This window comes from Rana temporaria, chromosome 5 (genome assembly GCF_905171775.1).
Source record: "Rana temporaria chromosome 5, aRanTem1.1, whole genome shotgun sequence".
Taxonomy (NCBI): Eukaryota; Metazoa; Chordata; class Amphibia; order Anura; family Ranidae; genus Rana; species Rana temporaria.
Window position 1 is genome coordinate 418,067,172 of NC_053493.1, and position 20,642 is coordinate 418,087,813.

General features: G+C 46.3%; 1 protein-coding gene across 1 annotated transcript in view; it reads left to right on the top strand.

Annotated features, from left to right (window-relative positions):
- Positions 1–8,945, top strand: part of LRRC24 (leucine rich repeat containing 24) — a 166,297-nt gene extending 157,352 nt beyond the window's left edge. Inside the window, exon 5 of the mRNA XM_040355199.1 lies at positions 7,855–8,945. Within this exon, the coding sequence (XP_040211133.1) occupies positions 7,855–8,861 (1,007 nt within the window). The 3' untranslated portion in view covers positions 8,862–8,945. The remainder of the gene's footprint in view (positions 1–7,854) is intronic.
- Positions 8,946–20,642: the final 11,697 nt, after the last annotated feature.

The following is a 20,642-nucleotide window of genomic DNA, read 5'->3' on the forward strand; positions in this document are numbered from 1 at the left end:
GCAATGATGGACCTCTCCTTCAACAGTAGATGCCTCCCAGCAACAAAGGTTTCTCTTCCGTTCATGGACGGACACAGCAGCAATCTTGACAAAGTGGATATTAGCCTTCTATCAGGAGTGGACTAGGCAGAAAACATGTTAATGTGTTAAACAACATCAAACCTGTACAGTACCGATTCCTCTAGGTACAACCCCTTTTCCTGCATGCAGCAGCTCAGTTCGTCAAAAAGCAATACAAACAAAGAAAAGGAGGGGTGGGTGCTGTGTCCGTCCATGAACTCAAAGGATTTTACGGTGAGTACAAAAATCCTATTTTTTCTTCCGTTCATGGATGGACAGAGCAGCAATCTTGACAAAGCGGGACATCCCAAAGCAGTGTCAAAACGAGGGGTGGGAACAGCATTAAACAAAACTTCACCCCAAAACAAAACAGAGCTCCTCAACGGAGGAGTTGCAACCTTAACCAGTTAAGCCCCGGACCAATATGCAGCCTAAAGACCCAAGGTGTTTTTACAGTTCGGGACTGCGTCGCTTTAACAGACAATTGCGCGGTCGTGCGACGTGGCTCCTAAACAAAATTGGCGTCCTTTTTTCCCCACAAAGAGAGCTTTCTTTTGGTGGTATTTGATCACATCTGCGTTTTTTAGTTTTTGCGCTATAAACAAAAATAGAGCGACAATTTTGAAAAAAATGCAATATTTTTTACTTTTTGCTGTAATAAATATCCCCCAAAAACATATATAAAAACATTTTTTTTCCTCAGTTTAGGCCGATACGTATTCTTCTACCTATTTTTAGTAAAAAAAATCGCAATAACCGTTTATCGATTGGTTTGCGCAAAATTTATAGCGTTTACAAAATAGGGGATAGTTTTATTGCATTTTTATTAATTTTTTTTTTTTTACTACTAATGGCGGCGATCAGCAATTTTTTTCGTGACTGCGACATTATGGCGGACACTTCGGACAATTTTGACACATTTTTGGGACCATTGTCATTTTCACAGCAAAAAATGCATTTAAATTGCATTGTTTATTGTGAAAATGACAGTTGCAGTTTGGGAGTTAACCACAGGTGGCGCTGTAGGAGTTAGGGTGCACCTAGTGTGTGTTTACAACTGTAGGGGGGTGTGGCTGTAGGAATGACGTCATCGATTGTGTCTCCCTATAAAGGGGATGACACGATCGATGCGCCGCCATAGTGAAGCACGGGGAAGCCGTGTTTACATACGTCTCTCCCCGTTCTTCAGCTCCGGGGACCGATCGCGACGGAGCGGCTATAAACAAATAGCCGCGCCGTGGTCCCGGATCGCTCCCCGAGCGGACCCGACCTCCGCATGTAGCGGGGGGGGGTCCCGATCGGACCCCCCACCTGCTAATAGGCAAGGACGTACGTGTACGCCCATGTGCCTGTACGTGCCATATTGTGGACGTATATGTACATGCGGGGGTCGGGAACTGGTTAAACAGCCACTCGTAAAACCTTGAGGCTGAAGGAAACATCCAAAGATGCGCTCACATCAACCTCGTAAAATATAGTGAAGGTGTGCACAGACGACCAGGTCGCCACCCTACACACCTGGGAAACAAACGCTTGAAGTCGGAAAGCCCAAGAGGCACCTATTGCCCTGGTTGAATGCGCCGAGACAGGAAGGGAAGGCACCCACCCTGTTAGGGCATAAAATCACGATCTGTCTGATCCACCGGAAAAAAAAACAGCGGCCGAAGAGACCTCCGAAGCAGAGCCGTAGCAGACAGATACACCGGCAGAGCTCGCACCAAGCCCAAGGAAAGCAAGCAACCTCTCGGGAATGCGACGGCCGAGGACACAAGGATGAAAGCACAATGTCCTCATTTGGATAAAAGGCCGAAAATACCTTAGGAAGAAACAAAGGCTGCGGACACCTATGCCCTAGTCGAATGTGCCGTAACAGGAAAGGGAGGCGCCTGAGTAGCAGCTCAGTTTTTTTCTGCCTAGCATAGGAGAAGGACATGGCTCCCTTCGGGTCCATGACTCCTGGGGAATTTATTTCTGCATTTTGTTACTATGATCTACTATCAACTGCCGACTGGGTGACAGGCTGGATCCCAGATCCTTGTAGTCCCCCCAGTTTCGGCCATCAAGCGTGTGCCGACCTTAGCTACGCACTGGGTCATCCACGACATGCCCCGTTGCTCCAGGGGTGGCCGGTGAGCTACATACTCCAGGGCACGCATATGACCAGGCTAAATGTCTGAGTCACAGTGTGGAGGGCAGACAGTCACCTCCGAAGGTGGTCTGTCTGGGATGCTTCCTGCGTAATCCACGCAGGACCGGTAAGTAGCTGTCCCTCTGCCTTTGGCAGGATGACATTGCTGGGCATTCCTGGGGAGGTTGATTAGGGGGTCCCTCACCCTTCCTTCTCCTCTCTCCCTGTCCACTTTTCTCCCCTCTCCATGTGGCTGGGATGCTGTGCACTGACCTGGGGGTCCGCCGGGGGGGGGGCCCCACTTAGCTGTGGGCTGGCTGTGTTTGGGGTCCGCTCTCTGTGAGGTGTGCTGTTGTGGTGTGGGGACCTTTGTTTGGGTGCCCGGGTGTTCGCTGCCATGTTTTTTGCTGTGTGTTTTTTCTCCTCAGCATGGTCGGCGGCCATTTTGGCAGTGACCGGCGCCAATTTCCATTGGGATTAGCAGCGGTCATTTTCTTTGGTGCATGACCTTATGTCTGTCTGCAGTGCGGCCTTAGATACAGCTCCCTGGTGGTCCAGTACCGTCAGTATCTGCGGTGGGGTTACGCCGCATGATTTGACTGAAATGCTGGTCTGCGGATCAGACATCTTAGGAGGTTCTCGCTCTGCCAGGGTTAGAGGCTTTGGAGCCTCGCTGAATAACATTATTAAGTATGTCGTTTGGGGTGAGACACGGTGCTCCTACTAATCCCGAAAAGGTAAGGATCCACACCGTAGGCCAGGGCTCTACCCTTTTTTCCGTTCACAAGCAGGTTTTTCCTTTGCGCCGGGCCCGCGGGTAAGCGTTCCCGGGCCGACAGGGTGCTCGCTAAGAGACTGAAGTATCCCTGTTTCTCGCACGCAAAAACTTGCCTGCGTGACAAATCTGCAGCGGCATGGAGGGTTGTTTGTCCCCGCCCGACTACGGGGTGGGGGGGGTCACCCTCGCGAGTTTGCAGCTCGGTGGGCCTCCCTACTTCCGACCAATGGGTCTGGGAAGTGGTTTCATCAGGGTACAAGATGAATTTTTTGTTCTCTTGTCCACGTATCTGATTTTTTCCCTCCAGCCTTCATCTCCTTCTGGCTCGTGGGGCCGCCTTGGTTGGGGGCAGTGCAGGACCTGCTGATGCACAGGATGATAGTACCTGCCCTGGAGCCGGAAAGATTTAAAAAAATCTACAATCTGTATTGTAATTCCTAAGAAGGGAGGTTTTTCGATCCGGTCCTGGGGCACTTATCTGCTTTGGGTAAAATCCTTTTCTCTGAGTTCATGGACGGACACAGCACCCACCCCTCCTTTTCTTTGTTTGTACTGCTTTTTGACGAACCCAGAGGGATCGCCCAAGGGGCGGTACTGTACAGGTTTGATGTTGATAGAAGGCTAATACACACTTTTAGGTAGATTCAGGTATGGGCGCGCAAATTTAAGATGGCGTAGCCTAGCGTGTTTACACTACGCCGCCTTAAGTAAGAGAGGCAAGTACTGTATTCTCAAAGTACTTGCCTCCTTACTTAGGGCGGCGTAGCGTAAATGCGGCGGGCGTAAGGGCGCCTAATTTAAATGGGTTGGAGGGGGGCGTGTTTAATGACAATGAGACTTGACCTCACGTTTTTGACGTTTTTTGGCTACTGCGCATGCGCCGGGCGCCTACATTTCCCAGTGCGCATTGCGGCTAAGTACGCCGTACGAGCCTATTGATTTTGACGTGTTCGTAAACGACATAAATACCGATTCGCGGACGACTTACGCAAACGACGTAAAAAATTTGAATCTCGCGGCGGGAACGGCGGCCATACTTTAACATTGTTATTCCACCTAATAGGTGGAATAACTTTAGGCCTACTAAGGCCTTACAGAAACGGCGTAAATCGACTGTGGCGGCCTGGCGTACGTTCGTGAATCAGCGTAAAAACTAATTTACATATTCTACGCCGACCGCAATGGAAGCGCCATCTAGCGGCCATCCGAAAAATTGCAATCTAAGATAGGACGGCGCAAGCCGTCATATCTTAGATATGTTTAAGCGTATCTCTGTTTGAGCATACGCTTAAACATACGTCGGCGTAGATTCTGAGTTAGGCCGGCTTATCTACTGATAAGTCGGCCTAACTCTACCTGAATCTACCTATTTGTCAAGATTGCTGCTGTGTCCGTCCATGAACTCAGATAAAAGGATTTTACGGTAAGTACAAAAATCCTATTTTCCCCACTAGAAGCAATAGATCTCCCCAGCAACAATAGCCCCCAACCAATAACAATAGGTCTCCATGCAGCCAACTTCAAAAGACCCTAAATCAGCCAGCAACGATAGACCCCTCAATCAAGAGTAGATGCCACCCAGCAACAAATGACCCCCCAGCAACAAAAGTTTTCACACCAGAAGCAATAGACATCCCCAGCAACAGTAGATCCCCGACAAATAACAATAGATCTCTCTGCAGCAAACATCAATAGCCCATAAGTCAGCCAGAAATTATAGACCCCCCCTCCCTTAACAGTAGATGCCACCCAGCAACAAATGACCCCCCAGCAACAAACGTTCCACCACCAGAAGCAATAGACATCCACAGGAACAGTAGGTGCCCCAGCAACAATAGACAACAAATAACAATCTCCCAGCAGCCAACATCAATAGACCTTAAGTCAGCCAGCAACAATAGATCCCTCCCTCAACAGTAGATGCCTCCCAGCAACAAAAAGTTTCCCTATCAGAGCAGTAGACATCCCCAGCAACAATAGACCCTCCCAGCAGCCAGGATCAATTGACCCTCCAGCACACCAAACACCCCTTGTCATTACATACATTCAATGCTGGAGGCAGGGCTGTCTTAATGAAGGGGCACACCTGGGCACTGCCCAGGGGCCCCAGCTGCATGGGGGGCCCCCTGCACTTTCCCCAAAGCAGCTGGTCCTTGAGTCCATGCTGCCCCGAAAATTGGGGGCCCCCCATGATGCCACTGAGAGGGATAGATACACAGGGGAGGCAGTCTACCTCCTACCTACTTGATGTCTGTTTATCTTCAGTGGCCCAGATTCACGTAGAACCGGGCAAATCGGCGGCGGCGTAACGTATGACATTTACGTTACGCCGCCGCAAGTTTTACGGGCAAGTGCTTGATTCACAATGCACTTGCCTGTAAAGTTGCGGCGGCGTAGCGTAAATCCCCCGGCGCAAGCCCGCCTAATTCAAATGAGCCGGGTAGGGGGCGTGGATCATTTAAATTTGGCGCGTTCCCGCGCCGAACGTACTGCGCATGCGCCGACCTAAAATTTCCCGACGTGCATTGCGCTAAATGACGTCGCAAGGACGTCATTGGTTTCGACGTGAACATAAATGGCGTCCAGCCCCATTCACGGACGACTTACGCAAATGACGTTAATTTTTTTAATTTCGACGCGGGAACGACGGCCATACTTAACATTGGCTGCGCCTCCTAATAGCAGGAGCAGCCTTACGCCGAAAAAGCCTTATCGCAAACGACGTAATAAACACCGGGCGCACATACGTTTGTGAATCGGCGTATCTAGGAAATTAGCATATTCTACGCCGACAACAACGGAAGCGCCCCTAGCGGCCAAAGTTATATTGCACACAATTCTACGCCGCCGCAATCAAGTTACGTCGGTGGAGGAAGCCTATTTTTCAGCGTAACTGCCTTTGTAAATCGGCGTAACGCTGCGCGGGCGCAGAATTCAAATTACGGCGGCGTATCTGGAGATACGCCGCCGCAAAAGGTACCTGAATCTACCCCACTGTCGTTGTAGGGGCCCCAGAGCATTTCTTTGCCATGGGGCCCCATGATGCTATTAAGACGGCCCAGGCTGGAGGTGCCGCGTTCCCGCTGAACAATATCCCCGATTTGCACCTTGTAATCTAGAAATCCACCAATGAGCACGGAGCTCCTGCGATGGGGGGAAATGTGTACATTCTAAATTGTAGCTATAAAAGTAATTTTTGCCATTTTTAAATTTTTCTTTTCTTGATGAAAAAAAACCCCTGACGTTTACAAATGTCACTCTCCGCGCGGCCGTTCTGCTCGGCGACGGTTCTTTAAATGTCAAGGTAGAAACGGCAGATCTCCGCTTCCTAAAGTGCCTCCGTCAAAGGCTGTAATAGCGGAGGAGGGAGGAGGGGGGAGGGGAGCCCGGTACCAATTTAGCTCTGAACTTTTTCTGATTGATGTAGGCGGTGCATTAGGCAGTTCAGGTAAATTGGGCCTTTAAGATGGATTTTCCATTAAGTTGGGATTGTAATATAATTTCCTTATCTAAGCAAAAAGGTTACACTGTGTTATTTATAGGAGCTGCACGTTGTGAAGGTAAAGCTTATACACTTGTGCTCATAAGTTTGCATACCCTGGCAGAACTTATAATTTCTTGGCCATTTTTCAGAGAATATGAAGGAGAACACAAAAGCCCGGATCCACAAAGAAGTTACGTCGGCGTATCTATTGATACGCCGCGTAACTTCTAGGATGCTCTGGCGTATCTTTGTTTTGTATCCACAAAACAAGATACGCCAGAATGGGGGCTAGATCGTTGATTTCCACGTAGAGTATGCAAATTAGCTAGATACGCCGATTCTCAGAACGTACGTCTGCCCGGCGCATTTTTTACGTCGTTTACATAAGGCTTTATTCGGCGTAACGTTACCCCTGGGTCGTTGAGGCGTACGCAATGTTAAGTATGGGCGTCGAGCCAGCATCAAATTTTCCGTCGTTTGCGTAAAACGTTCGCGGATAGGGCTTTGCGTAAATTACGTTTACGTCGTCTAGGCATTGAGCGGGCGTAATTTAATTTGAAAATTCAACGTGATACTGAGCATGCGCCCTGTACGAAAAAAGCTAAATTTACGTGGAGTCATGCTTAGTTTACATAAAACACGCCCCCCTGTTCCTCATTTGATTTAGGCGCGCTTACGCCGGCAGATTTACGCTACGCCGCCGTAACTTTAGAGGCAAGTGCTTTGTGAATACAGCACTTGCCTCTCAAAGTTGCGGCGGCGTAGCGTTACTACGATACGCTATGCCCATTTAAAGTTACGCCTATCTACGTGGATCTGGCCCAAAAACGTTTCCTTCACTCATGGTTAGTGTTCAATTTCCGAATGAATGGAAGCAAGCAAACATTCATTGATGGGCACTGGTGAGGCTACATTGATGGGCCCTGGTGAGGCTGCATTTGATGGGTGCTGGTGAGGCTGCATTTGATGGGCACTGGTGAGGCTGCATTTGATGGGTGCTGGTGAGGCTCAATTTCATGGGCGCTGGTATGGCTGAATTTTATGGGTGCTTCATTAAAAAGGTGGGGTATGGGCAGGACAAAAGGGGTGGGGCCAAGGAGGGTGCAGCAAAATTAGGTTTCGCTTGGGTGTCAAAAACCCTTGCACCAGCCCTGGACACATGTGGCCTACGACATCACCAAGGGGCCACATGTACGTATTCCTTCAAGGACTGCAGTGGTCCTTGAATGAACAAGCCTAGTCACAAAATGAGATGGCAATAGCTGACAAAAAGCTATGACGCCTAAACCTTATTTTAAACACAGAGCACTCACAATAATGATCATAAAATTGAAGAACCCTTTAAGGTTTTAAGACTTGACCATGCTCGTTTTCTTACAGCCATTTTTGTTTTTGTTTCCCTAGACAACCCATGGAGATGCGACTGCGCCTTGCACTGGCTCCGGGCCTGGATGAAGGAAGAAGGGAAGCGTCTCCTGACCTCCTTCGATAGGAAGCTTATCTGCTCTGAGCCTCCGAGACTGTCCCACCAGAGTCTATTGGACATCTCTGGAAACAGCCTTATTTGTATCCCCCCCGTGGTGAGCGTAGACCCCATGGAGACCAGCGCCCGTCTCGGGGATGAACTGCGGGTCTCCTGTCGAGCTTCAGGCTATCCCCAGCCGCTGATTACATGGAGGAAGGTGGCCCACGCCCGCACAGGTCCTACGAGGGTCAACGCCAAGTCCACCGGCAGCAGGACCTTTGAGCTGACCGAGCGCAGCGTTGGGGAACAATTGGACTCGGACACTGGGAGCGGTATGCTGTTTTTGACCAACATTACCATGTCTCATGCCGGAAAGTATGAGTGCGTGGCTTCCAATGCAGGCGGCACAGCTAAAGTGTTATTCCACCTGACTGTCAATCTGTCCAACCAGCAGTCTCGATCGTACACTTCAGTGGACATCAGCCAAGAGCCGCTTTATGACATGGAGAGCATGGAGTTCAACTCTCTCAGCATGGGGACTCAGACAGCCATTGCCATTGGGATATCGCTCTTGGCTCTGACAGCCCTGCTCCTCATCGTGATGATCTACAGAAAGCACCACAAGCGAAAAAAAGCCAAAAAGGAGGAGAACATCTTGTACGTCAATGACTACTCCGACGGGCCAACCACCTTTGCCCAACTGGAAGAGTACAGGGATGAGCGCGGGCATGAGATGTTTGTGATAGACAGGAATAAGGCCCATTTCCCAACCTATAAGGACGTAGATGGGATGAGTAGCTTCACCGGCCTTCCGGATGTGGCCGAGCAGCTGGCGGAACAAGGGACGCAGACGCTGGAGGACGAAGCAGAGCGTCCAATGAATGACCTTTTCATAAACCAGGGCTTTCTGTTCCAGCAGCAAATTGCTTACGAAATACATTGTTAAAGGGCAAAATTAAAAAAAAAGAACGAGAGGTTATGGCCGTTGTGTGTTGAGGACGAGGGGGGCTGGGGGGGACACAAAAAAAAACCCTCCACAAAGCAAATTTTAATACTGTCTACATTTTCTAAGGTCGTTGGTTTTAAAGCAGTTGTTTCATATTTTCATTTTTCTGCCCTCCGGTGATTTTTAATCCCTCGTTGTGAAGTGTCCTTGCAGCCTTGACATCTATAAGTGGCAGCTGGTAGACAAGAGGCTCTACAGATAGACGTAGGAGATCTGACAGGCAGAAGTCCGACATTCAGATACATGTCAAGCAAATCTTCCTCCCGCTGGCCCAGCTGTCACTGGAAGAAGCTTTCAGATTGCTGTCTGACACGAAGAGACACCAGACGACGGGGGCTGGATGGAGGTTGAACGAAAGTTCCGCACTGCGTTCAATGACAGGAATTTTCTAATGTCACATAGCTACTTCAGCCGCGATGTGAGCGGCAACAACCGCTGAGTGATGGAAGATATACATTGCTTCTAAGACGTCGCGAAATAACACTTTCCATCCCTGCTGTCTTCAAAACGGGTTTCTCTTGTTTGTTTTTTTTTTGTGTTTTTTTTTTTGTGTTTTTTTTTTTATCAGTCAGACTCTTCTGTGGTGTACTTAGAAAGCAGAGCCTTCAACCCGGGAAAATACTAAGTAGATATCGGCAATCAGAGTTGTTGAAAACAGGATTCCTAGTAAATCGGGAAGTTTCATAGCTAATGGATACTTGAAAATGGGAAGCCAATTCACTCTACTGGGCAAACCAATATAACAGAAAATTGTATGAAATACTTATGCCCCGTACACACAGTCGGGATTTCCGACAGGAAAAAGTCAGTCGGGAATCCCGATGGGGAAAAAAGAATACCAGCTCTCTATTGCCCCGTACACACGATCGTTTTTCCTGTCGGAAAAAGTCAGATGAGAGCTTTTGGTCGGGAATCCCGACGGTGTGTATGCTCCACCAGACTTTTTCCAACAGGAAAACGGCCAAAAAAAAACAGCCGGCAAAAGATAGAGAGCTGGTTCTCTTTTTTCCTGTCGGAATTCCCGACTGACTTTTTCCTGTCGGAAATCCCGACCGTGTGTACGGGGCATATCTTTTGCTGCCCGTTTTTGGGTGTTTTCCTGTTGGAAAAAGTCCGGTGGAGCATACACACATGGTCGGGCTTCCCATCCAAAAGCTCTCATCTGACTTTTTCCGACAGGAAAACCTATTGTGTGTTCGGGGCATGACAGTAATTTTCCTTTCCTGCCACCAAATTTCCATTCCATTGCAGAATACATGTGGTAGTATGCTGCCATGTTGGCAACAGGAAAACAGAAAATTGTATCAGATACTTACAGTAAATTTCCAATTCTAGCACCAGTCTATGGCAGCATACAAGTGGTAGTATGCTGCCATGTTGGCGACAGGAAAACGGAAAATTGTATCAAATTCTTACCGTAATTTTATAATTCTAGCACCAATCTATGGCAGCATACAAGTGGTAATATGCTGCCATGTTGGCGACAGGAAAATTGTATCAAATACTTACCGTAATTTTATAATTCTAGAACCAATCTACGGCAGCATTTTTTTTCCCTTTCCTAGCGGCAGTCCTTGACAGCATACATGTGGTAGTATGTTGCCATGTTGGTAACGGGAAAACAGAAAATTGTATCAAAAACTTACCATAATTTTACAATTCTGGCACCAATCTATGGCAGCATACATGTGGTAGAATATGTGTATGGGGGGAACCAATGCGCAAAACCAGCCTAACTGTAAATAATTTGTTTAAAATATCAACTAAAATCTAAAAGCAGCAGCCACTACTAAAATAGTGCTCACGCACCAAAGAACATATGTAAAAGGGGGGGTAAATAGAGGCGCTTGCCAAAAATTGACTAAAATAACTAAAATGCCAAACAACGCACAGCAACGTATGGATAGTATGATAAAATCCAAATAATGTTTCACTCCTTGTTTCCAATACCTTCAAAAGCATCTACATTGAGATGAATGAGGTGGAGATAGTGAAAATTAATAATCCAAAGAAAATAGACTAAAAATAATAATTGATAGTCAACACATTAATATCAATCCAATAGTGTCATAAAACAGTGATAACTTAACAGTGATAGATCCGTATGAAGGACCAGAAAGAACACAGTGTAAATTCTGAGTGATAAAAAAATGAACATCAATGTTTGTGAATAAATAATCTTCAGAATAAAAAAATATAAGATATGTATAAAGATATTATAAATATAAGTAAAAAATGTTGAATAAAAAATTCAAGTTAATTAAAGTGTTTCAAGTCAACCTCCAAAAATAGTGGAAAGTTCCAAAAGAAGGGTGCAGAAAAGACTTGTAATAAGGTGCAAATCCAAATTCTTCCAAAAAAAGTGTAGATAATAAATTAAATAAGTGCTGCCATCCACCGCACGAAATTCCAGTGTAGTTTGTGCAGACTCGTGAAAAATAATTCCAGCCTCTCACCTCAAAACAGGTTAAACCAGCCTGTTAGATGTATTGAAGGAGTCCAGCAGTGTAAACTCTATGGGTCACTCCAAGAACGTCCACCAAGGGAGAGACTCCAGACCACTCACATGAAAGTAGATGTAAACTCCATAGTGTAATAAGTTCAACACATTTTATTAGTGGTTAAAACAAGGTATTACACTCACATTTAGCAGGAGATATCAACAGCATGCAGCAAATGTTTGTATGTAAAGCAATAGATCTCCGCTCTCGGCCGCGAGCGGAGATGACGTCACCGTCGGCACTTTCCTTCACCTGACGCGTTGCGTAGCAGATCAACGCTACTTAGTCATAGGTATCATGACTAAGTAGCGTTGATCTGCTACGCAACGCGTCAGGTGAAGGAAAGTGCCGACGGTGACGTCATCTCCGCTCGCGGCCGAGAGCGGAGATCTATTGCTTTACATACAAACATTTGCTGCATGCTGTTGATATCTCCTGCTAAATGTGAGTGTAATACCTTGTTTTAACCACTAATAAAATGTGTTGAACTTATTACACTATGGAGTTTACATCTACTTTCATGTGAGTGGTCTGGAGTCTCTCCCTTGGTGGACGTTCTTGGAGTGACCCATAGAGTTTACACTGCTGGACTCCTTCAATACATCTAACAGGCTGGTTTAACCTGTTTTGAGGTGAGAGGCTGGAATTATTTTTCACGAGTCTGCACAAACTACACTGGAATTTCGTGCGGTGGATGGCAGCACTTATTTAATTTATTATCTACACTTTTTTTGGAAGAATTTGGATTTGCACCTTATTACAAGTCTTTTCTGCACCCTTCTTTTGGAACTTTCCACTATTTTTGGAGGTTGACTTGAAACACTTTAATTAACTTGAATTTTTTATTCAACATTTTTTACTTATATTTATAATATCTTTATACATATCTTATATTTTTTTATTCTGAAGATTATTTATTCACAAACATTGATGTTCATTTTTTTATCACTCAGAATTTACACTGTGTTCTTTCTGGTCCTTCATACGGATCTATCACTGTTAAGTTATCACTGTTTTATGACACTATTGGATTGATATTAATGTGTTGACTATCAATTATTATTTTTAGTCTATTTTCTTTGGATTATTAATTTTCACTATCTCCACCTCATTCATCTCAATGTAGATGCTTTTGAAGGTATTGGAAACAAGGAGTGAAACATTATTTGGATTTTATCATACTATCCATACGTTGCTGTGCGTTGTTTGGCATTTTAGTTATTTTAGTCAATTTTTGGCAAGCGCCTCTATTTACCCCCCCCTTTTACATACATGTGGTAGTATGCTGCCATGTTGCGACAGGAAAACGGAAAATTGTATCAAATACTTACCGTAATTTTATTATTCTAGCACCAATCTACGGCAGCATTTTTTTTCCTTTTCCTAGCGGCAGTCCTTGACAGCATACATGTGGGAGTATGTTGCCATGTTGGCAACAGGAAAACAGAAAACTGTATCAAATACTTACCATAATTTTACAATTCTGGCACCAATCTATGGCAGCATACAAGTGGTAGTATGCTGCCATGTTGGCGACAGGAAAACGGAAAATTGTATCAAATACTTACCGTAATTTTATAATTCTAGCACCGATCTATGGCAACCTTTTTTTTTCCCTTTCCTAGCGCCAGTCCTTGATAGCATACATGTGGTAGTATGCTGCCATGTTGGGAACAGGAAAACAGAAAATTGTATCAAATACTTACCATCATTTTTCAATTCTGGCACCAATCTATGGCAGCATACAAGTGGTAGTATGCTGCCATGTTGGGAACAGGAAAATAGAAAATTGTATCAAATACCTTTTTCTTTTTCTTTTCTTTTTTTTCTTTCCTAGTGCCAGTCCATGACGGCATAAATGTGGTAGTATGTTGCCATGTTGGCAACAGGAAAACAGAAAATTGTATCAAATACTTACAGTAATTTTATAATTCCAGCACCAATCTATGGCAGCATCCATGTGGAAGTATGCTGCCATGATGGCGACAGGAAAATTGAAAATTGTATCACATACTTCCCATAGTATGCTGTCATGGATTGGCGCCAGGAAAGGGAAATTATGGTAAGTATGTGATACAATGTTCTGTTTTCCTGTCGCCAATATGGCAGAATACTACCACATGGATGGTGCCATAGATTGGTGCCAGAATAAGAAAATGATGGTAAGTATTTAATACAATTTTCTGTTTTCCTTTTGCAAACATGGCAGCATCCTACCACATGGATGGTGCCATAGATTGGTGCCAGAATAGGAAAATTACGGTAAGTATTTGATGCTTTTTTTATGTTTTCTTGTTGCTAGCATGGCAACATGCTACCACATGTATGCTGTCAACGACTGGCACTAGGAAAGGAAAATTACGATAAGTATATAATACAATTTTTTGTTTTCCTGTCGCCAACATGGCAGCATACTACCACATGCATGCTGACATAGAATGGTGCCAGAATAGGACAATTACGGTAAGTATTTGATACAATTTTCTATTTTCCTGTTGCTAACATGGTAGCATACATACTACCACATGTATGCTGCCATGTTGGCACCTGGAAAATGGTATAGACGTCATTTTGGATCCTTGTGAATTCATTACCATTGCCTAATTCACACCGTGACCCACCTTTGCTCCAGAAGGTCAGTGAATGAATGGGTCAATAGGTAAATGTGTAGCAAATAATAATGTCTAATGTCTATTTGGACTAATTCCATTTGGATCTTTTTGCAAATTGGGATGATTCATAGCGAATGAATGCTTGCCAAAGGAAGCCAATTCACTCTACTGGGCAAACCAATATACCGGAAAATGATATCAAATAGTTATCATAATTGTCCTATCCTGGTGCCAATCCATGGCAGCATCCATGTGGTAGAATGCTGCCATGTTGACGACAGGAAATGGAAAATTGTATCAAATACCGTAATTATGTTATTCTGGCGCCAATCTATGACAGTAGCCATGCGGTAGTATGCTGCCATGTTGGCAACAGAAAAACGCTAAAATTGGATCACATACTTACCGTAATTTTTATTTTTTTGGTGCCAATCCATGGCAGCATACTACAACATGGATGCTGCCATGTGGGCTCCAGGAAAATGGTATAGAGGTCCTTTTGGGTCCTTGTGAATTCACTACCATTGCCTATTACACGCCGTGACCTGCCTTTGCTACAGAAGACCAGAAAATGAATGGGTCAATAGGTAAATGTGTAGCAAATAATAATGTCTAATGTCTAATTGGACTCATTCCATTTGGATCTTTTTGCAACTTGGGATGATTCATAGCGAATGAATGCTTGCCAAAGAAAGCCAATTCACTCTACTGGGCAAACCAATATACCGGAAAATTATATCAAATACTTACCATAATTTTTCTATTTCTGTACCAATCCATGGCAGCATTCATGTGGTAGGATGCTGCCATGTTGGCGACAGAAAACCTAAAATTGTATAAAATACCGTAATTGTCCTATTCTGGCGCCAATCCATGACAGCATCCATGGGGTAGTGTGCTGCCATGTTGGCAACAGGAAAATGATAAAATTGTATCAAATACTTACCATCATTTTTCATTCCTTGCTGCCATGTTTGCAACAGGAAAACAGAAAATGTTATCAAATACTTACCATAATTTTCCTATTCTGGCACCAATACATGGCAGCATGCTGCCATGTTGACAAAAGGAAAATTGTATCAAATACCATATTTGTCCTATCATGGCGCCAATCCCTAGCAGCATACTGCCACATGTATACCGCCATGTTGGCACCAGGAAAATGGTATAGAGGTAATTTTTGGGTCCTTGTGAATTCACTGCTATTGCCTAGTGAACACCATGACCCACCTTTTCTCCAGAAGGTCAGCGAATGATTGGGTCAATAAGCAAATGTTTGGCAAATAATAATGTCAGACAACACTTTATGGTTGCATTGCATCATCATACTGTAATGATCGGGATTTCCAAAAGTCAGTCGGAAATTCCGACGGGAAAAGTGAGAACCAGTAGCTAGATTCAGGTAGCCGGGCGCATCTTTGAGGCGGCGTAGCGTATCGCATTTACGCTACGCCGCCGTAAGTCAGAGAGACAAGTGCTGTATTCACAAAGCACTTGCCTCCTAAGTTACGGCGGCGTAGCGTAAATGGGGCCGGCGTAAGCGCGCCTAATTCAAATGAGGATGAGGGGGCGTGTTTTATGTAAATGATTGGTGACCCGACGTGATTGAGGTTTTTTACGAACGACGCATGCGCCGTCCGTGTACATATCCCAGTATGTATTGCTCCAAAGTACGCCGCAAGGACGTATTGGTTTCGATGTGAGCGTAAATTACGTTCAGCACCATTCACGAACGACTTACGCAAACGACGTAAAAATTTCAAAACAGGAACGACGGCCATACTTAACATTGACTAGGCCAGCTATTTGTTCGACTAACTTTATGCCGGAAAAAGCCGTACGTAAACAACGTAAAAAAATGCGCCGGGCGCACGTACGTTTCTGAAACGGCGTATCTAGTCATTTGCATATTCTACACCGAACTCAACTGAAGCGCCACCTAGCGGCCAGCTTAAATATTGCACCCTAAGATACGACGGCGTAGGAGACTTATGCCGCTCGTATCTTAGCCTAATTTAAGCGTATCTGGTTTCCAGAATACGCTTAAATTTAGGACGGCGTAGATTCAGAGTTACGTCGGCGTATCTACTGATACGCCGGCATAAAGCTATCTGAATCCAGCTTCAGTTCTAAATCTATTTCTGGCGGAATTCCCGACGGAAAAAGTCATTTTTTCTGTCGGGAATTCGGACGGGGCTTAAATGTCCTTCTTCGGACCAATTCATTTTGGAAGTAGAGACGTGACCCAGAGGTCTATTGGCACATTTATTTCCTGGTCCGGGGATGGTGAAGGTGATTTGCGCAGTGCTGGGAGGGGGACTCGTACTCCGTAGTAGAGCGCAGCATACAAAAGTTGGACCATTAGAAACCAAGGGGCAGATCCTCAAAGAAATTATGCGGCGTATCTCTTGATACGCCGCGTAATTTCAAATTTTGCGTGTCGTATCTTTGTTTTGGTATCCCCAAAACAAGATACGACGGCATCTGTGTTAGATCCGACAGGCGTATGCCTTAGTACGCCGTCGGATCTTAGATGCAATTTTCCCGCGTCCGCTAGGTGGCGTTCACGTCGTAATCCGCGTTGAGTATGCAAATTAGCTATTTCCGACGATCCACGAACGTACGAGCGGCCGTCGCATTTTTTTACGTCGTTTCCGTTCAGTTTTTTCCGGCGTATAATTAAAGCTGCTATCTGGTGGCGTACTCAATGTTAAGTATGGCCGTCGTTCCCGCGTCTAATTTTGAAAAATTTTACGTCGTTTGCGTAAGTCGTCCGTGGATGGGGCTGGACGCCATTTACGTTCACGTTGAAAACAACGACGTCCTTGCGACGTCATTTAGCGCAATGCACGGCGGGAAATTTTAGGGACGGCGCAGGCGCAGTTCGTTCGGCGCGGGGACGCGCTTCATTTAAATGAAACACGCCCCCCTCCCCGCCCAATTTGAAATCCGCCGCGAGAGATACACTACGCCGCCGTAACTTACGGCGCAAATTCGTTCAGGATTCGAACCAAAGCCAGGTAAGTTACAGCGGCGTAGCGTATCTCACATATGCGCCGGGCGCAGCGGAGGTACGTGGATCTACCCCCAAAGGTCTCCACTGGTCTAAAGAAACCCTTCCCTGGTTTGGTTCCAGCTGAAGATCCACGGGGAATAGTCCATCGTACAAAGCACATCGGGGGTTGGGTTTCGCTGGATCATTGCCAGAGCCAATCCTTTACTCATTCCTGGCACCACCAACGTATGCCCCGAGGCAGAGCTGGCGGCACAGCAAGACTCTAAAAGTATCCGTTGGGATTAAGGTTCCCAAGCTTGAAATATAATCACATTTTGGTGGAGAATGCGGGCACAGACACACATTTAATGATATTTCACCTGTCCAGCTATCTCCAAAAAAAGTAAAAGAAAGAGAAAAATAAAAAGACCTCTTCTTGTCATTTGCACTGCCAAGTCCGTTCTATTATGGATCTCATCCTTTACATTTTTTACAGGACAATTATTTATTTTTTATTTTGAGGGGTCCTGAGGCTAGAAAGAGGAGAGGGAACGTTGCCATGGGTGACATCATTCTTGTGTTTATTTCACCTTTTCTTGTCAATTTATATGCATGATATATACGGTTTCCACCCCAAGACAGTCACATCAGTCTCTGCGCCAGAGGAGCTTACACTCTAATGTTCTCCCACAGTCAGACACTATGGGGTAGATTCACAAAGACTTACGACGGGCGTATCAGTAGATACGCCGTCGTAAGTCCGAATCCCCGCCGTCGCAACTTTAAGCGTATGCTCAAACTGAGATACGCTTAAATGTTGCTAAGATACGAACGGCGTAAGTCTCCTACGCCGTCGTATCTTAACTGCCTATTTACGCTGGCCGCTAGGGGCGTGTACGCTGATTTACGCCTAGAATATGTAAATCGGCTAGATACGCCTATTCACGAACGTACGCCCCGGCCGTCGCAGTAAAGATACGCCGTTTACGTAAGGGGTTTTCAGGTCGTAAAGATAAACCACCAAAAACATGGCGTAGTCAATGTTAAGTATGGACGTCAGAACCGCGTCAAATTTTTCAAATTTTACGTCGTTTGCGTAACTCGTCCGTGAATGGGGCTGGTCGTAATTTACGTTCACGTCGAAAGCATGACGATTTGCCAACGTCATTTGGAGCATGCGCACTTGACGTTTTTAACGAACGGCGCATTCGCCGTCCGTGGACATACGTCCACGGACGGCGAATGCGCCGTTCGTTAAAAACGTCAAATTAGTGGGGTCACTAGTATTTTACATAGTACACGCCCCCAACCAGCCTATTTTGAATTAGGCGGGCTTACGCCGGCCCAGTTACACTGCGCCGCCGTAAGTTTCGGCGCAAGTTCTATGTGAATACAGGACCTGCTGCTCAAACTTACGGCGGCGTAGTGTATCTGAGATACGCTACGCCGGTCAAAATCTATGTGAATCTACCCCTATTACCCGATCGCTCCTCCGCTGGCCTGATCGATGCGTGAGCCGCCCACCCGAGCTCCGAGTGGGGAGTCATCTCAGTGATGTGGCGCAGCGCCGCGGTATTGCAATTCCTGCCTTCTGGAGCTTCGGGCGCCTATGATGGACGTCACTCATCCCGCGGTCCCGGCATTGGATCAGTGGGGGACGTCCTTCATAGGCGTTTGGCTCCAGAAGGCGGGACCAGCCTGCTATCGCACTCGGCAGGACTCGGCCACAATCGGCGCGGCGGGACACTCGGCAGGACTCGGTCTCGGCGCGGCGGCACTCGGGATCAGAGCGGTCCCGGTGCTCGCTGTTTGGGGCTAACAACGGCTAGCTAAATGCCCGGGACTCGGGGGTCCAGCCCCCTAAGCCCGGGCCTAGCGACGCCCCTGCTGTACAGAGATCACTGAGACAGTCACATCAGTTTCTGTACCAGAGGAGCTTACACTCTAATGTCCCCTCCCCCACAGTCACACACTATTAGCTGGATTCACGTAGGGCGGCGTATGTTTCAGCCGGCGTAGCGTATCGTATTTACGCTACGCCGCCGTAAGTTAGAGAGGCAAGTGCTGTATTCACAAAGCACTTGCCTCCTAAGTTACGGCGGCGTAGCGTAAATGTGCCGGCCTAAGCGCACCTAATTCAAATGAGGAACAGGGGGGCGTGTTTTATGTTAATGAATCGTGACCCGACGTGATTGACGTTTTTAACGAACGGCGCATGCGCCGTCCATGGACATATCCCAGTGTGCATTGCTCCAAAGTACGCCGCAAGGACTTATTGGTTTCGACGTGAACGTAAATTACGTTCAGCCCCATTCACGGAAGACTTACGCAAACAACGTAAAATTTGCAAAATCCGACGCGGGAACGACGTCCATACTTAACATTGGCTAGGCCAGCTATTTGTTGGACTAACTTTACGCCTGAAAACACCGTACGTAAATGGCATATCTTTACTGCGACGGGCAAGCGTAGCTTTCGTGAATAGGCGTATCTCGCCGATTTACGTATTCTAGGCGTAAATCAGCGTTCACGCCCCTAGCGGCTGGCGGAACTAGACAGCTAAGATACGACGGCGCAGGCCGTCGTATCTTAGCTACATTTAAGTGTATCTCAATTTGAGAATACACTTAAATGTACGACGGCGCAGATTCAGAGTTGCGACGGCGTAACTCTTTCTGAATCTAGCTATATTATTATTATACATGTATATAGCTCTGACATTTACCGCAGTGCTGTACAGAGAACACTGAGCCAGTCACATCAGTCTCTGTGGTAGGACATTAGAGTGTAAGCTCCTCTGGTACAGAGACTGATGTGATTGGCTCAGTGATCTCTGTACAGCGCTGCGGTATATGTCAGAGCTATAGAAATGTATAATAGTGTCTGACTGTGGGGGGACATTAGAGTGTAAGCTCCTCTGGTACAGTCACACACTATTATTACTATACATTTATATAGCTCTGACATATACCGCAGTGCTGTACAGAGAACACTGAGCCAATCACATCAGTCTCTGTACCAGAGGAGCTTACACTCTAATGTCCTCCACAGTCACACACATAGGGGCAGATTCTCGTAGATCGCCGCATCTCTGCGGCGGCGTAACGTATCTCATTTACGTTACGCCGCCGCAAGTTTTACGGGCAAGTGCTTGATTCACAAAGCACTTGCCTGTAAAGTTGCGGCGGCGTAGCGTAAATCCCCCGGCGCAAGCCCGCCTAATTCAAATGATCCGGGTAGGGGGCGTGGATCATTTAAATTAGGCGCCTTCCTGCGCCGAACGTACTGCGCATGCGCCGTCCCTAAAATTTCCCGACGTGCATTGCGCTAAATGACATCGCAAGGACGTCATTGGTTTCGACGCGAACGTAAATGGCGTTCAGCCCCATTCACGGACGACTTACGCAAACGACGTCAATTTTTAAATTTTGACGCGGGAACGACGGCCATACTTAACATCGGTTGCCCCTCATATTAGCAGGGGCAACTTTACGCGTCGCAAATCTAACGCAAACGTCGTAACTTCACTGCGTCGACCGCGCGTACCTTCGGGAATTCGCGTATTTTGCTAATTTGCATACTCGACGGGGAAAACGACGGAGGCGACACCTAG